Source organism: Medicago sativa, chromosome 8 (genome assembly GCF_051527215.1).
Source record: "Medicago sativa cultivar Bolivia chromosome 8, Bolivia_mono, whole genome shotgun sequence".
Classification (NCBI taxonomy): domain Eukaryota; kingdom Viridiplantae; phylum Streptophyta; class Magnoliopsida; order Fabales; family Fabaceae; genus Medicago; species Medicago sativa.
Window position 1 is genome coordinate 70,350,911 of NC_140756.1, and position 14,016 is coordinate 70,364,926.

Consider the following 14,016-nt stretch of genomic DNA (forward strand, 5'->3'; position numbering starts at 1 on the left):
CCTCGTCTTGCACTCTTTGTGCAGGTTAGGATGCCATTTTAGTTTAAGCTTAATTAAATCTTTGGTCCCCTAACTTATTCGTTGTTTTCATTTTGGTCTCATAACTCTGAAAATTTTCTTTTTGGTCCCTTATTTATGTTTCTGTTAGTCAAATTGATCTTCTCCGTTAGTTTTTTATTGCCTAATATTTCAGATATGATTTCAGCCATTAGATTGCAGATCCATTGTCTGTAACGGTGAACCATCTGCACCTAATTTTTTTTACCTTCTTATTCTTTTTCCCTCTTATTCCTCTTCATCTTTTTTCTTTTTGCAAAAAAAAAAAAAACGTAGGACAACAAGAAATATACCCATAATTTTTTTTCCTGCAAAAACAACAAACCTCATATAACCCTAAATTGAAATCCAGAAACAACAGCAACAACGCGAAACGTGAATTAACAGATCCAAACACCAAACGTGAATTAACACAATCTCGTGACCCCAAATCAAAATCCAACAACAAATAAAATCAGATTTTTTTTTTGCAGATCAAGAAGAATCGATCATCGACGAGTCTTTCGTGTTTGATTACTTCTCCGACGCAATCGACTTTAGAAAATTCGGTAACGACGTCGTTGTAGATGACGCTGAGTCGAAGATCGGTTTGGAGAAGTGTGTGCATCATGACGCGGTAGTGAAACTGGAAGATCTGGAGAGGGAGGATTGTTTCGGGGAAGAGAACCAGAGGAAGAGGAAACAGAGGGAGTTTTGTTACGTTGTTGGAGTTGGAAGACGACGCCGAGCATCAGAGAAGAGAAGTAAAGTTACGGCAGCTACAATGTTGATTCACCTAATGCATTTTGGGTTAAAGTTAACTGACATGGATCAAACTGACTAACGGAGACATATTTAAAGAACCGAAAATAAATTTTTTAGAGTCATGGGACCAAAATAAAAACATCAAATAAGTTAGGGACCAAAAATTCAATTAAACCTTTAATTTAATATATTTCATTTTAACTGCTTAAACAAAAACTTTACTTTGTAAGATTATTTATTTTTTATTTTTTGGTCAAACTTTGTAAGATTATTAATGTTAAGATTATGGTGATATATAATTATGATGACGCTCTAGAGTATTAAAAAATAGGGCTTAGCCATCTTAGTTATGTTATGTCGTAAATGGAGGTTTATGATCAACTTGATGGTTTATGTCAAAAAGAAAGAACTTTTGTAGTGATTTTCCAATTAAATGGATAATTATGTACAATTTATTGAGATCACGTTTTATCATGGCTATAGTTGCCATTGTCATTTTTTTTTGTGTGATGAGGTATTTCTTCTAAAAAGTTGTATTTTTTATTTTTTTTTGGAATTCTAAAAAGTTGCATTTGATATTGTTGTTTTAGATTTTTTTTTTTTTGTGGTGACCGGGGTTTGAACTCTGGACCTTGCATATTTTTATGCATTATCCAAACCAACGGAGCTATGCTTACGAGGACAAATATCTTATTTTTATTTTTTTGGTAGTGATATCTTATTTTTATTTGACCGCAGACATCTTATTTTTATATGGAACCTTAATTTGTTAAAATATCAGTACAAGAAAAGTAAGTATAAGAATATGCCAACAGATACTAATTTGTTAATTGTTGGCAACAAACTATCAAATCGTTGAATTGATCAGATTGAGTCGGAAACAATGAATGTTGTGAAGATCATGCTCAAAATTTATCCCCAAAATAAACTGATGATAAATGTTAAACACACCTCGTATACATATATGTATTTTTGATTTATTAATTTAGGACATTATGCAAGTGCACGAAAAATACTTAATATTTTTTGAAAAGGTGGGTAAAAACAACGTTTCCTCACATTATACCATACCCTACCCAATTTACCATATTTAATATTAGACGCTCATATATAGAAGTCACTGTCCAAGCAGTGTAATCTTGGTGGGTAAAAACAACGTTTCCTCACATTATACCATACCCTACCCAATTTACCATATTTAATATTAGACGCTCATATATAGAAGTCACTGTCCAAGCAGTGTAATCTTTCATAAAGATCATGATCCATTCAAAATGAAAAAAGATCTTTGAGAAGCGTTATTCTGATCAAACCACGTAAATAAGTGTGGAACGCGCGCGAGTTCATCTGAAAATAAGAAACTAAATTATTTCCCTCTAAAAAAATCTTTGCCTATCACGTGCTTTTTTTTTGGGTGAATATCACGTGCTTTATTTTATAATCCACGCTAATATTATTATTACTATTAATTATTTTAACACTTCTACCTTATTCTTTTTTCTGTAAGGCTTTGTTTGTAAGTTTGGAAGAAAATGTTTTGAAAAAAAAAAAGAATAAGAAGTGGAAGAAGTAGAGGAAAATAAGAGGAGAGTTTTGGGGTAAATTTTCTTCATAGTACAAAACTCTTCTTATTTGTGAGAATTCAAAAATTGTATTAAAGAAGAGTTTTGGAAGGTTTATATGAATTTTTCAAATTTAATCTATGTTGTTAAAACATTCTTAAAATTTAAAAAAACATAGTAATCGGAAGATTAATTTATTCATCTCTAGAAAATTACTCTTTCAAAAAATGTGAAAATTTCTCTATTTACCCTTATATTTTTGACCCCTCAAAACTCTCTCTTCTCATCTCCTCCAAACTCTCAAACAAAATATCCCAAACAAAATATAAGGGACTTTTACCTTATTCTTTGTTACAAAAGTCCATTCCAATTGAGTGGCTAAAAATCCATTGTTGAGGTAAAAAATGGAAAATATACGTCGTTGCCCGACATATAAAATCGAATATCCTTGCAATTGAATTAAGGAAAATGCTATTTATCTAGAAAAATAGCATCAAGAATTTTTCAAGACACATGTGGCAAGTTTTAATTGCATGATTTATTTGTCCACTTCCTATTTTTTAGCCACACCTCCTTGAATTGTGGCAAATAGTGCATTGTGATTGGCTACTCTTTATTCTTGAAGAATTCTTGATGTTTTTTTTCTTGATAAATAGCATTGCTCTTGAATTAAACTCTTGGTCACACTTATTGCTTACGTCATTAAATATCAAGTAGTAGATTTGTTTCCCTCATATATAAAGGAAAGGGCTTCATGATTTTTGGAAGCCATCCACACTTATTTGTTCTCTCTACTCTTGCGTTTGTGTTTTCTTTCTTTCTTCTCCACAAAGCAAAAAAAAACAAAACCATAAAAACAACAATTCTCAGATGGATTGGGTACGAGGAGAAACCGTTGGTAGAGGAAGCTTTGCAACTGTTAATTTAGTTATACCCATTGGAAATTCATATTCCACTCCGACCGCCGTCAAAACATCCGAGGTTTCAACCTCTTCTTCACTCAAAAATGAGAAACATGTTCTTCATCAACTTGGTTCTTGTCAAAGAATCATTCCTTGTTTCGGAGATGGTTACACTTTTGAGAATGGCAAAGAGTATTACAATTTATTTCTCGAATACGCCTCTGCGGGTACTCTCTCCGATCAAGTGAAACTCAATGGTGGCCGGATACCGGAGCAACACATTCGTCGTTACACGAGGTCAATCGTCGAGGGACTTGATCATATTCATCGCAATGGATTCGTTCATTGTGATATAAAGCTTCAAAATATTTTGGTATTCAATGATGGTGATATCAAAATTGCTGATTTTGGTCTTGCCAAGAAAACAGGGGAAAAACAGAGTTTTGAATGCAGGGGAACTCCACTTTTTATGTCGCCGGAATCAGTGAAAGACGGCGAATATGAATCTCCGGCGGATATATGGGCACTTGGGTGTGCGGTGGTGGAGATGGTGACTGGAAAACCAGCTTGGAATTTGGAGAAAGATTCGAATATATGGTCGTTGTTGCTTCGAATTGGTGCCGGAGTAGAATCGCCGGTGATACCAGAAGAATCGTCGAAAGAAGGAAAAGATTTTGTTGAGAAGTGTTTTGTAAAAGATCAAAGAAAAAGATGGACGGCTGAGATGCTTTTGAATCATCCTTTTGTTGAAGATGTGAAGAATGTTGATGAGTCGTCACCAAGAAATCATTTTGATTTCAATGATTGGGTTTCTAGTGTGAGTGATTCGGTTCCGAATTCACCGGAATCAGAAGAATTAAGTCCATGGGATTTTGATTCTAGTTTTGGTTCCGCGGTGGACCGGCTCCGGCAGCTTGTGACTGATGAACGGTTGGTGAGTTCGTCGGAATTAGATAGTTGGATTAGTGTAAGGTGAAATTGGAGGTAGAAATGGATCATTGTGATTTTTTGGTAACAATGATCGTTGTGATTAATTAGGTCCTGGTTTGATTTTGATTATTCAAATTCGTTTATTCTATAGAATGTACATAGATTCTTGATTTGAGATCTTATTACTTGGTGGTGGAAGAGTTTTACTTGCGAGTTGGGACGATTGTGGCCCTTTGTACATAAGAGGCTGATTTTACAATACAATACAATACTATTATTTGATTGATTTTTAGATTGAATTTTGAAGAATTGTCGATAATTCATTTAACACTTAATAAAAAAAATTAATTATAAGTAACTTTTTTCCCTAAAAAAGAAAGTAACTTTTTTTTAGAGGTAGTTATAAGTAACTTCTAAATTTGTGAACAAGGTGCAGCTAATTTTTATTGTGTTAAGTATATCATCACTCACCCCATTCGCAAAAAACAACCTAAAAGAATGAACATTATCATTCAACGGATGATTGCTTGCTGGCACAAAGAGAGAATATAAACAAGGTTTATAACCTTTTTGTTGGTTAATTCGGTGTCAAATATCCAAAAAGTTTATTCTTTTGGCTTTAACTCTTCATTGACAAATATTTTGTCAAAGGGTAAAAACTATGAATGACTTGGTGTTGGTTGACATTTGTTTCTTCCTTTTAATTTTGATTTCCGTTGACAATGTTGATTAGAACTTTCAAATTTCAAGTGTGAAAGTATAAAGTCATTGGAAACACATGGGCCTCCAGGTATCATATGCCAGCCAAGAAACAACTCTTTCAACATTTTGGAAACAAGGAATTTTTTAGTGCCTATCTACTAAAAATAGAACTCGAGTGAAAAATTCTACTTTTAATTGTGTAAAAAGATTCCTGGCCAATTTCTAATGGAGGACCATCTAAATTTACTCTAGCTCTTATGACAATGATTATGTTATCACATGCATAAGAATAGGAAGATGAAAAGAAAAGTGATATGGTATGCGATTAGAATGTTGGCTAGAGTTGAGCAGTAACCGTCAAAATGCAAGTTGGGATATCTGCAAACACTCTGACACTCAAGTCAATAAGAAAATATGAGTGAGGGGTATTGAAAGCATAGAAGTAATGTATATTGTGGTGTGGTCTAGCGACCTATTTATACAGTTAAAAATGAATTATTTGGATAGCAGTTGAGAGGCACTTACGAACTGTGGCTATTAGTGTTGAAACCGTCGTTGGTCGTTCTGCATTTATAGGTGAAAATGTTACAGATCTACAAGGATCATAAGCTTCCCAAATGTGAATACCTTCGTGTATTTCTTGGAGGGTGTATTTGGTCTCCTTTATGTTGAGGCATTTGAGGAGAACCGAGAAGCCTCTCAATATAAAGTGTCTAGTATGATAGAGTATGAGCATGCTCTTGTTTTAACTTTCGACACTTATTTTGGATCCGACAAAAGTTCTTCGATCGAAACCTACCAAATATGATAGGGGCCAACCAATTCTAGTTGAGAGTGAGGATGTTGATGATGCATATCGTCTTGTTCCTTTCTACGCTAGGTGTTGTTAATACCTCTTGTATCACATATTTGTGTTTCATTTGGGTGCTTTCTAGTTTTGAGACTTGAGTGGATATAAGCTTGGGTGTTATGTTTGTGGGGAACAAGTTGTACTTCGACAGATTCGAATTCTCCCATTTTCTTTTTGACTAACTCGAGGTATACTGAAAGATACTCGTCACTGCCTTGAAATTCTCTTTGTAATTGGGATTCTACTAGTTGAAAAGTCTATACAAATTTAATTCTTTACCCCCATGTCCTCTACTAGTCTATGTCAGACTATGAATGCTTCGTAACTCATTTGATTGTTGGATGTTGAGAATGACAACCCAAAGATACTTTGACGATGAATATTTCTCCATTCTTGTGTATTATGCATGCACTGCTCCCTCTAGAGTCGGATGAACCATCCATGTAGATGATCCATCCGTTGGTTTTTTCTTCGAGAGAAATTGTCATTTTTGCTATGAAGCCGGCAAGCACTCGGGCTTTTAAAGCTTTGCATTCCTCAAGCTTGATGACAAATTCTGAGAGCTCGAGTGACCATTTCTTCATTTTTCTTGTCATATTCGGTCAAAAGAGAGTTTACCTGATTGGTTGGTCTGCTCGCAACACGATTATATGAGCTAAAAAATATTGTCGGAGTCTCCTAGAAGCCATGACTAAAGCAAGCGGTCATTCTTCAATCTTATGATATCGCAACTCCTACCCTTATTACATTGATAATTTGAGAATATGACACAACTTAAACAAATATGTTTTGAGTCATTATTACATTGGTCCGAATAGAACTAGATTCAAATTCCTTAAACAATCTCTCATATTCGAGTCTTGTGGATAAAAAAAAATAATGTTGTTGGAAGGAAAATTCTACGGAAAGCCGATAAATACTTTGACCAATAACATGGTTTACTAAAAAAAAAAAGTTTTCAACATAGACTCAGTTCCCTTGAAACATCCAATAAAATAGAGCTTGTCTTCAAATTGGCATTCTCATTCGACTCTTCAAATTGGTGTTTTATAGAATTAAAATGGAAAAGAACAATGAACATGTTTATAATTCATTTGTTTCCGGTTTTCCCATAGATGACCATTAAGGTTGACTTTTTTGGCTGTAACAAGATTAGAAGTCTGCGTTCAATTGGATTGACCAGGCCTAGAAGGCTAGAAATCTTGCACTTTCTTTTTGTTTTGGATAATACATATTTGCCACTAATAATTTGATAATTAAGAGGAATTCCTAAAATAATATTCATCAATTGTTGGATAAAGTCAAATTTCACTCATATTGGTGGTTGAAGACAGCTAATGTCGTTTTTGTATTAGAGGTTCATAGTTGGCCGGCGTACCCGCTTGCTTGTATGGATATTGGTTAGTCATTACTGTTTTGTGGTTTGGACTCTTTTGTAAACTTTAGTCGTTTTTTGGCACGTCTTGTGCTTAAGATATGACTTCGTTGTTGTTAATATATATTCCAATTTTTGCTTATTAAAAAAAAAAACTTCCTAAAACATTATTATTTTTTGCAAATCCTAAAATTATTTAATCATTTTAGACTAAAGTATAGTAGTCATATAGTATATGATTGTTCCACTAGTATGGCAGAGGGCAATGGCATATAAAATTGCATTTTATCCAACACTTTAAACATTGCATCACGACCAAGCATTATCCGAATCTTGACCAAAGTCATCTAATTGGTATCACTTTCCTTGAACTCAGCTTCTATCAATTATTTTAATTAAAATAAAATATCACAATACAACACAACTTGCATGTTACAACTTACAACTCTCCCCGCAACTAAAACCTGACTATGACTTTCTTGCAGCCCTCAGATTACAACTTGTCCAAATGGAGCAAAAATCATTTTAAAATTTGAAGTAATAAATAAGACCATTCCTTGTAAAAAGAAAGAGTAAGGGAAGGAGAAATGATATGATTGGAGGATCAGAAACGCAGATAACAACCAATAAAAGAATTTCAAGCACTCCTCAAACTTTAGTTTTTTTTTTTTTTTTTTTTTAAATTTTTAATAATTATTTATCACATTCAAAGTGGAAATCAAAGACTCGACTTCTTTTTACTTTATTACTATGTTTTCTAACTCTTTCACCTCAACCACCAAGTAAAAATCGAACCTACAATTTGTACCAAAAAAAAAAAAATCGAACCTACAACATAATTTCTAATCCTCGACATGTTTGGTGTCATGCATGTGTCAAAGGATACTAATTAACATGACACGAACATATATATTTTCGAACAATCAATTTGAGTTTTTTAAAATTATTATTGATGTCTTTGTACGAATGTTAGTGTTGTACCTATGTGTTTATACGAGCTTGTGATAGATTAAGACCCATAAAGTTGTAATAACCGAAATAAAAATCCCACTGAAGCCGAAAGCAAACAAACTAGAGACGTTGCTGTTGGTCCAAAGTGACTGGAGAGCTAAAATTAGAGGGTCATACTCACATTTCACGATTCCGAATCGAAATCAAAATTTCATGAATATTGAGAAGATGAAATTCAGAGAAAAAAAGAGAAAAATATGAAGAATGAAGAATAATTCTCATTAGCCTTGAATCAGTGATACAACAGCCTTATATAGATTTATAAAATGAAGCTATACTATAAGCTACTATGAACCATCTCGCACAGGATTATAACTAACTAATTGACAGCTAAGCAAGTTAGTTACAAGAAACTTGGGCTACAAGTTAGCCATATAAGCTAGTGACTTGAGCTAACAAGGCTGGTAACTTGAGCTGCAAGTTATTGAACAGCAGCTTCTGGAGTACAGCAGCTTCTGATCATGTGCTTCTGAAGTACTGCTTCTGAAGTACAACTTCTGAACATGTGCTTCTGAAGTACAGCTTCTGAACAGCAGTTTATTCAACTCTAGCTTGTTTCTGCTTCTTCTTCATTTAACAGATGCATTTCTATCTTTTTCATATCTTCTTTCAACAGCCTCCCACAAGCTGGAGCATGATATATGTTGATCATTCCCAGCTTGCATATGAAAGAATTAAACTTTGGAGGTGGAAGTGCTTTTGTTAAGAAATCTGCCAGCTGCTCATTGGTTGAAATGGGTAGGAGCTTAAGAACACCCTTATGTAATTTTTCTCTAACTAGATGACAGTCAATTTCAAGATGTTTTGTTCTCTCATGAAAGACTGGATTTGATGCTATGTGAATAGCACTTTGACTATCACAATAAAGAACTGGCTGCTTGACACATTTAATGTTGAGATCCTTCAACAAGTACAGTATCCATTGAAGCTCACAAGTTGCCACTGATAGAGCCCTATATTCAGCTTCTGAAGAGGACCTGGAGATAGTTGGCTGTTTCTTTGCCTTCCAAGATATGAGTGAAGAACCCAAAAAGAAACAGAAGCCAGTAGTTGACCTTCTAGTGTCCACACAACCTGCCCAATCTGCATCAACATACCCCAATATTTGTACTTCTGACTTTCTTGGAAACAGAAGACCAAGGCCAGGAGCATTTTTGAGGTATCTTAGAATTCTACACGCAGCTTTATAATGAGTAGTGGTAGGAGCATTGAGAAACTGACTCAGTTGTTGAGTGGCCAATGAAATATCAGGTCTTGTAGTGTTTAAATACAACAGTCTTCCAATAAGCCTCCTGTAGCAAGACACATCTGTAAAAGGTTTACTTGTGTCTTGATGCAATTTGACTGAAGTGTCTAAAGGTGTAGGAGCAGGTTTGGCACCTAAAAGACCTGATGAATCAAGCAAATCAAGACAGTATTTTCTCTGTGAAATAGAGATTCCTTCCTTGGAATGAGCTACCTCTAATCCCAAAAAGTATTTAAGAATCCCTAAATCCTTGATTTTGAATTGATTATCAAGAATATTCTTGATTCTCTGAAACTCATCAAGTGAAGTGCCAGCTAGTATAATGTCATCCACATACACTAGAAGTGCTGTGAAATCACTACCATGTTGAAGGGTAAACAAAGAGTAGTCAGCAGTGGATTGATTGTATCCTTCAGCTAAAAGCAATGTAGTTAGTTTCTCATACCATTTTCTACTAGCTTGCTTCAAACCATAGAGGCTTTTCTTCAATTTACAGACTTTGCCAGATGAACATGAGACACCTTCTGGAATTGTCATGTAAACAGTTTCTTGTAGCTCCCCGTGAAGAAAAGCATTGTTCACATCTAGCTGGTGCAAATGCCAATTTTGAATAGATGCAATAGCAAGAAGGGTCCTCACAGTGGTTAATTTGGCTACTGGTGAAAATGTATCAAAATAATCAAGACCCTCTATTTGATTATATCCTTTAGCCACCAATCTTGCTTTGTATCTTTCAATAGAACCATCAGCTTGGTACTTGATTCTATACACCCATTTACAACCAATAGGTTTCACATTTGGTGGTGTATCAACAATGCACCAGGTGCCATTATTGGCTAATGCCTCCAATTCAACATTCATTGCTTTTAACCAATGATCAGACTGACATGCTTCTTTATAGGTTTTTGGCTCAGTACTTTGTGTGACAGAAGTAGAAAAAGCTTTATGTGAAGATGATAAATGAGAAAAAGAATGAAAAGAGGAGAGTGGATATGGTATACCTGAGTTGACTGATGATGGTGATTGAGCAGATGAGCTGCATACAAAATCTTTCAAATAAGCTGGTTGAGACCTAAGTCTTGTGGGTTTGGGTGAATGAATAATGGAAGTGGTGGATGGGGATGTTGATGTGGATGTGTCATTGGTAGTGGGAAGAGAGAATTCAATGGATAAAGGTGAAGTATCAGAAACAGGTTCAGTACTAGGGGAAAAAGAAATGTCAGAAACAGGTTGTATGTTGGTATGATAGGTCCAAGGAATATGTGAAGGATTGGACTGATAAGGAAGAATAGTTTCATGATGTGTGACATTTCTAGAAACAAATATTTGTTTTGAGTGTATGTCTAAAAGCACAACACCTTTCATGCCACTTTTGTAGCCAAGAAAGATGCACTTTCTTGCTCTAGAATCAAGTTTGCTTCTTTGAGCTTGTAAAGTAGAGGCATAGGCTAAGGAGCCAAAAACTTTAAGTTGATGTAAATCAGGTTGCATGTTATGCAATAGAAAATAGGGTGATTGATTTTGTAAAATGGGGCTAGGCACTCTATTCATGATAAAAACTGCGTGAACTGCAGCATAGGACCAAAATTGTTTAGGTAAATGAGATTGAAAAAGTAATGCTCTAGTAATGTTTAAAATGTGCTGATGTTTTCTCTCAACTCTTGCATTTTGCTGAGGTGTTTCAACACAACTAGTTTGGTGTAAAATTCCTTTGGATGCATAAAATGAAGGGATGTTAAATTCAGGACCATTATCACTTCTGACAGTTTTCACATTACAGTTGAAATGATTTTCAATGAGGGTTATAAAAGCAATGACATGTTGTCTGGTTTCACTTTTTGTTTTCATTAGGGTTAACCAAGTATATCTACTATAATCATCAACTGCAGTGAGGAAATAAACATGATTATGAACAGAAGGAACAGAAATGGGGCCCCAAATATCAAAATGTATTAGATCAAATGGTTTTGAAGCTTTATTACAACTGATAGGGAAAGGGAGTTTTCTATGCTTAGAAAAATGGCATACATCACATGTTGCCTTAGAATCAACATGAACAAAAGGGAAACTAGATTGCAACAAATTCATTCTAGAAAATGAAAGATGGCCAAGTCTGAAATGCCAAAGGGCACTGTCAGGTAAAGGGATGGTTGAGTGAATGGTCTTGCTTGCAGAACAAGCCAACTTATTATCCAGATTCAAGTAGTACAGGTCTTCTCTCTTATCACCAGAACCAATCATCCTCATGGTTTTCTTGTCCTGAATCAAACATTGAAAACCATTAAAACTGACAATAGTATTCAGGGAGCTATTCATTTTGGACACAGAAAGCAAATTGTAATTAAAATCAGGGACATAAAGAACATCATAAAGAATAAGAATGGAAGAAAATTTAACAGTTCCTGAATATATTGCCATACTAATATGACCTGTAGGTAACTTTATGGACATGGGAGCAATTTCATTGTAAGAATGAAACCACTTCAGATTGCAACAAATATGATGAGAAGCTCCTGAATCTATGATCCAGGAGTTTTGAGTGAAATTGTAATTTGCCAAAGAATTAATGAAACTTGTACCTTGCCTATCTGATGGTGAATGACCAACAGACATAGAAGTAACCTGATTGGAAGCATGCACAGTTCCTGAACTTTGATTAAGAGATGAACCTTGAAGAAGAGTCATTAACCTTTCATACTGCTCATGTGTAATAGCTGGAGCACTACCCTTGCTATCAACACTAGTTGGGGATTCTGCAACATTATTATCTCCCTCAGGTGCAGCATGATTGGCATAAGCAGAATTGAATTGTTTCTGAAGATGTGGTGGAACTCCATGCTTCTTCCAACATGTTTCAACGGTGTGATTGCTCTTTCCACAAAAGGTGCAAACACGAGAAGTACCTTTAGAATTTGATCCTTGAAATGATGATTTACCAAAAAAGTTGTTGCCTTTAAACTTCTTGGAATCAACAGAGTTGATTAAAACAGAGTCATCAACAGTAGGAGAAGGATTATATTGTCTTTCATATTGTAAAACCATGGAGAAAATCTTGTTCATAGAGGGAAGAGGATCCATTAACAGAATTTGAGATTTCACCATACTAAAGCTTTCATTCAAACCAGTAAGAAAACGAATAGCGTAGAGTAAAGTATGATTACGTCGTGCATTTCTCATGAATTCACAAGAACAACGTACTCTACAAGTGCAGTTTGGTATAGGCATGTAAATCTCCAATTCTTCCCAAAGAATCTTCAATTCAGAGTAGAAAGTGGTAACTGTTTTGGAATCTTGTTGTAAGGAGTAAATTTCTTGCATTAGTTCAGAGATCCTTACCAAGTCACCTTGTGCAAATCGTTCCTTCAAATCCACCCAAACATCACATGCATTTTCCATAAACACAATGGATTGAGCAATTGAAGGAGAAACCGAATTCACAATCCAAGAATGAACGAGCATGTTACAGCGATTCCAAGCGCGAAAAAGAGGATCGAATTCATCAAGAATTGGAGAGATTGATCCATCAACGAATTCAAACTTCATTTTCCCGCCCAAAGCTCTTCGCATTGAACGAGCCCAAGAATGATAATTTGATCCGTCAAGAACCGGAGAAACAGAAACTGAAGAAGGACCATCGCTTGGATGAACAAAATAAGGACTTGAATGATTTGTGGGATCCTCCTCGAAAGTAGAAGAAGTACCAACGTCTTTGTTGCGTGGCGCCATTGATGAAGAGCTTGAAAAGCTTGAAAAGCTTGCGGAAGAAACGTGTTTAGATCTGAAGGCTCAATGATACCATATTGAGAAGATGAAATTCAGAGAAAAAAAGAGAAAAATATGAAGAATGAAGAATAATTCTCATTAGCCTTGAATCAGTGATACAACAGCCTTATATAGATTTATAAAATGAAGCTATACTATAAGCTACTATGAACCATCTCGCACAGGATTATAACTAACTAATTGACAGCTAAGCAAGTTAGTTACAAGAAACTTGGGCTACAAGTTAGCCATATAAGCTAGTGACTTGAGCTAACAAGGCTGGTAACTTGAGCTGCAAGTTATTGAACAGCAGCTTCTGGAGTACAGCAGCTTCTGATCATGTGCTTCTGAAGTACTGCTTCTGAAGTACAACTTCTGAACATGTGCTTCTGAAGTACAGCTTCTGAACAGCAGTTTATTCAACTCTAGCTTGTTTCTGCTTCTTCTTCATTTAACAGATGCATTTCTATCTTTTTCATATCTTCTTTCAACAATGAATGCAAATAACTGGGTCCCTTTTTCTCCTAAAACTTTGATATTTATATATATGCATAAACGTGGCAACTCAAATTGTAGCATGTCCTTGTCCATGATCTACATGGCCCACTAATAATAGAGGAATGAATACGATGTAACAAAGTTGAAAGAAGCTTGAAAATGTGCAAAATTGATTAGAAATCAGCCCCCTAACTTTGTTTGTTGCATTGCACCAAAAGGAAAAGTGACAAAATTCGTTAATGTTTCATGCATCTTAGCTTAACTTAACCCTTCACATCAACCTAGAGCCGTCAAACGATTGCCACCGTCGGCTAAGAAGCTTATATAACAACAATCCTTTCAAATTTTTGTATTATTTATGTTGTTTTTGGATTTCC

The 14,016-nt window shown here is 35.0% G+C and overlaps 1 protein-coding gene and 1 pseudogene across 2 annotated transcripts; one reads left to right on the forward strand and one right to left on the reverse strand.

Annotated features, from left to right (window-relative positions):
• Window positions 1–3,121: 3,121 nt before the first annotated feature.
• Window positions 3,122–4,481, forward strand: LOC146901051 (mitogen-activated protein kinase kinase kinase 20 pseudogene; annotated as a pseudogene). The gene has a single exon (XR_015023161.1). The product of XR_015023161.1 is annotated as a mitogen-activated protein kinase kinase kinase 20 pseudogene (transcript).
• Window positions 4,482–11,307: 6,826 nt separating this feature from the next.
• LOC146901052 (uncharacterized) lies at window positions 11,308–13,212 on the reverse strand. The gene is made up of 2 exons (XM_085735904.1): window positions 11,959–13,212; window positions 11,308–11,638 (listed from the first exon to the last, which is right to left on the reverse strand). Exons 1-2 carry the CDS (start codon window positions 13,103–13,105, stop codon window positions 11,604–11,606), a joined length of 1,182 nt encoding a protein of 393 aa, XP_085592030.1. The 5' UTR covers window positions 13,106–13,212; the 3' UTR covers window positions 11,308–11,603.
• Between the last annotated feature and the right edge of the window lie 804 nt (window positions 13,213–14,016).

What these genes read in the sequence shown, in the direction of transcription:
- LOC146901052 (XM_085735904.1), bottom strand. Translation starts at nt 13,105, where the DNA reads ATGGCGCCACGCAACAAAGACGTTGGTACTTCTTCTACTTTCGAGGAG. An exon ending in TTCACCATCAGATAGGCAAG is followed by an intron (nt 11,639 to 11,958) that starts GTACAAGTTTCA and finishes TGTTTGATTCAG; the next exon opens with GACAAGAAAACCATGAGGAT.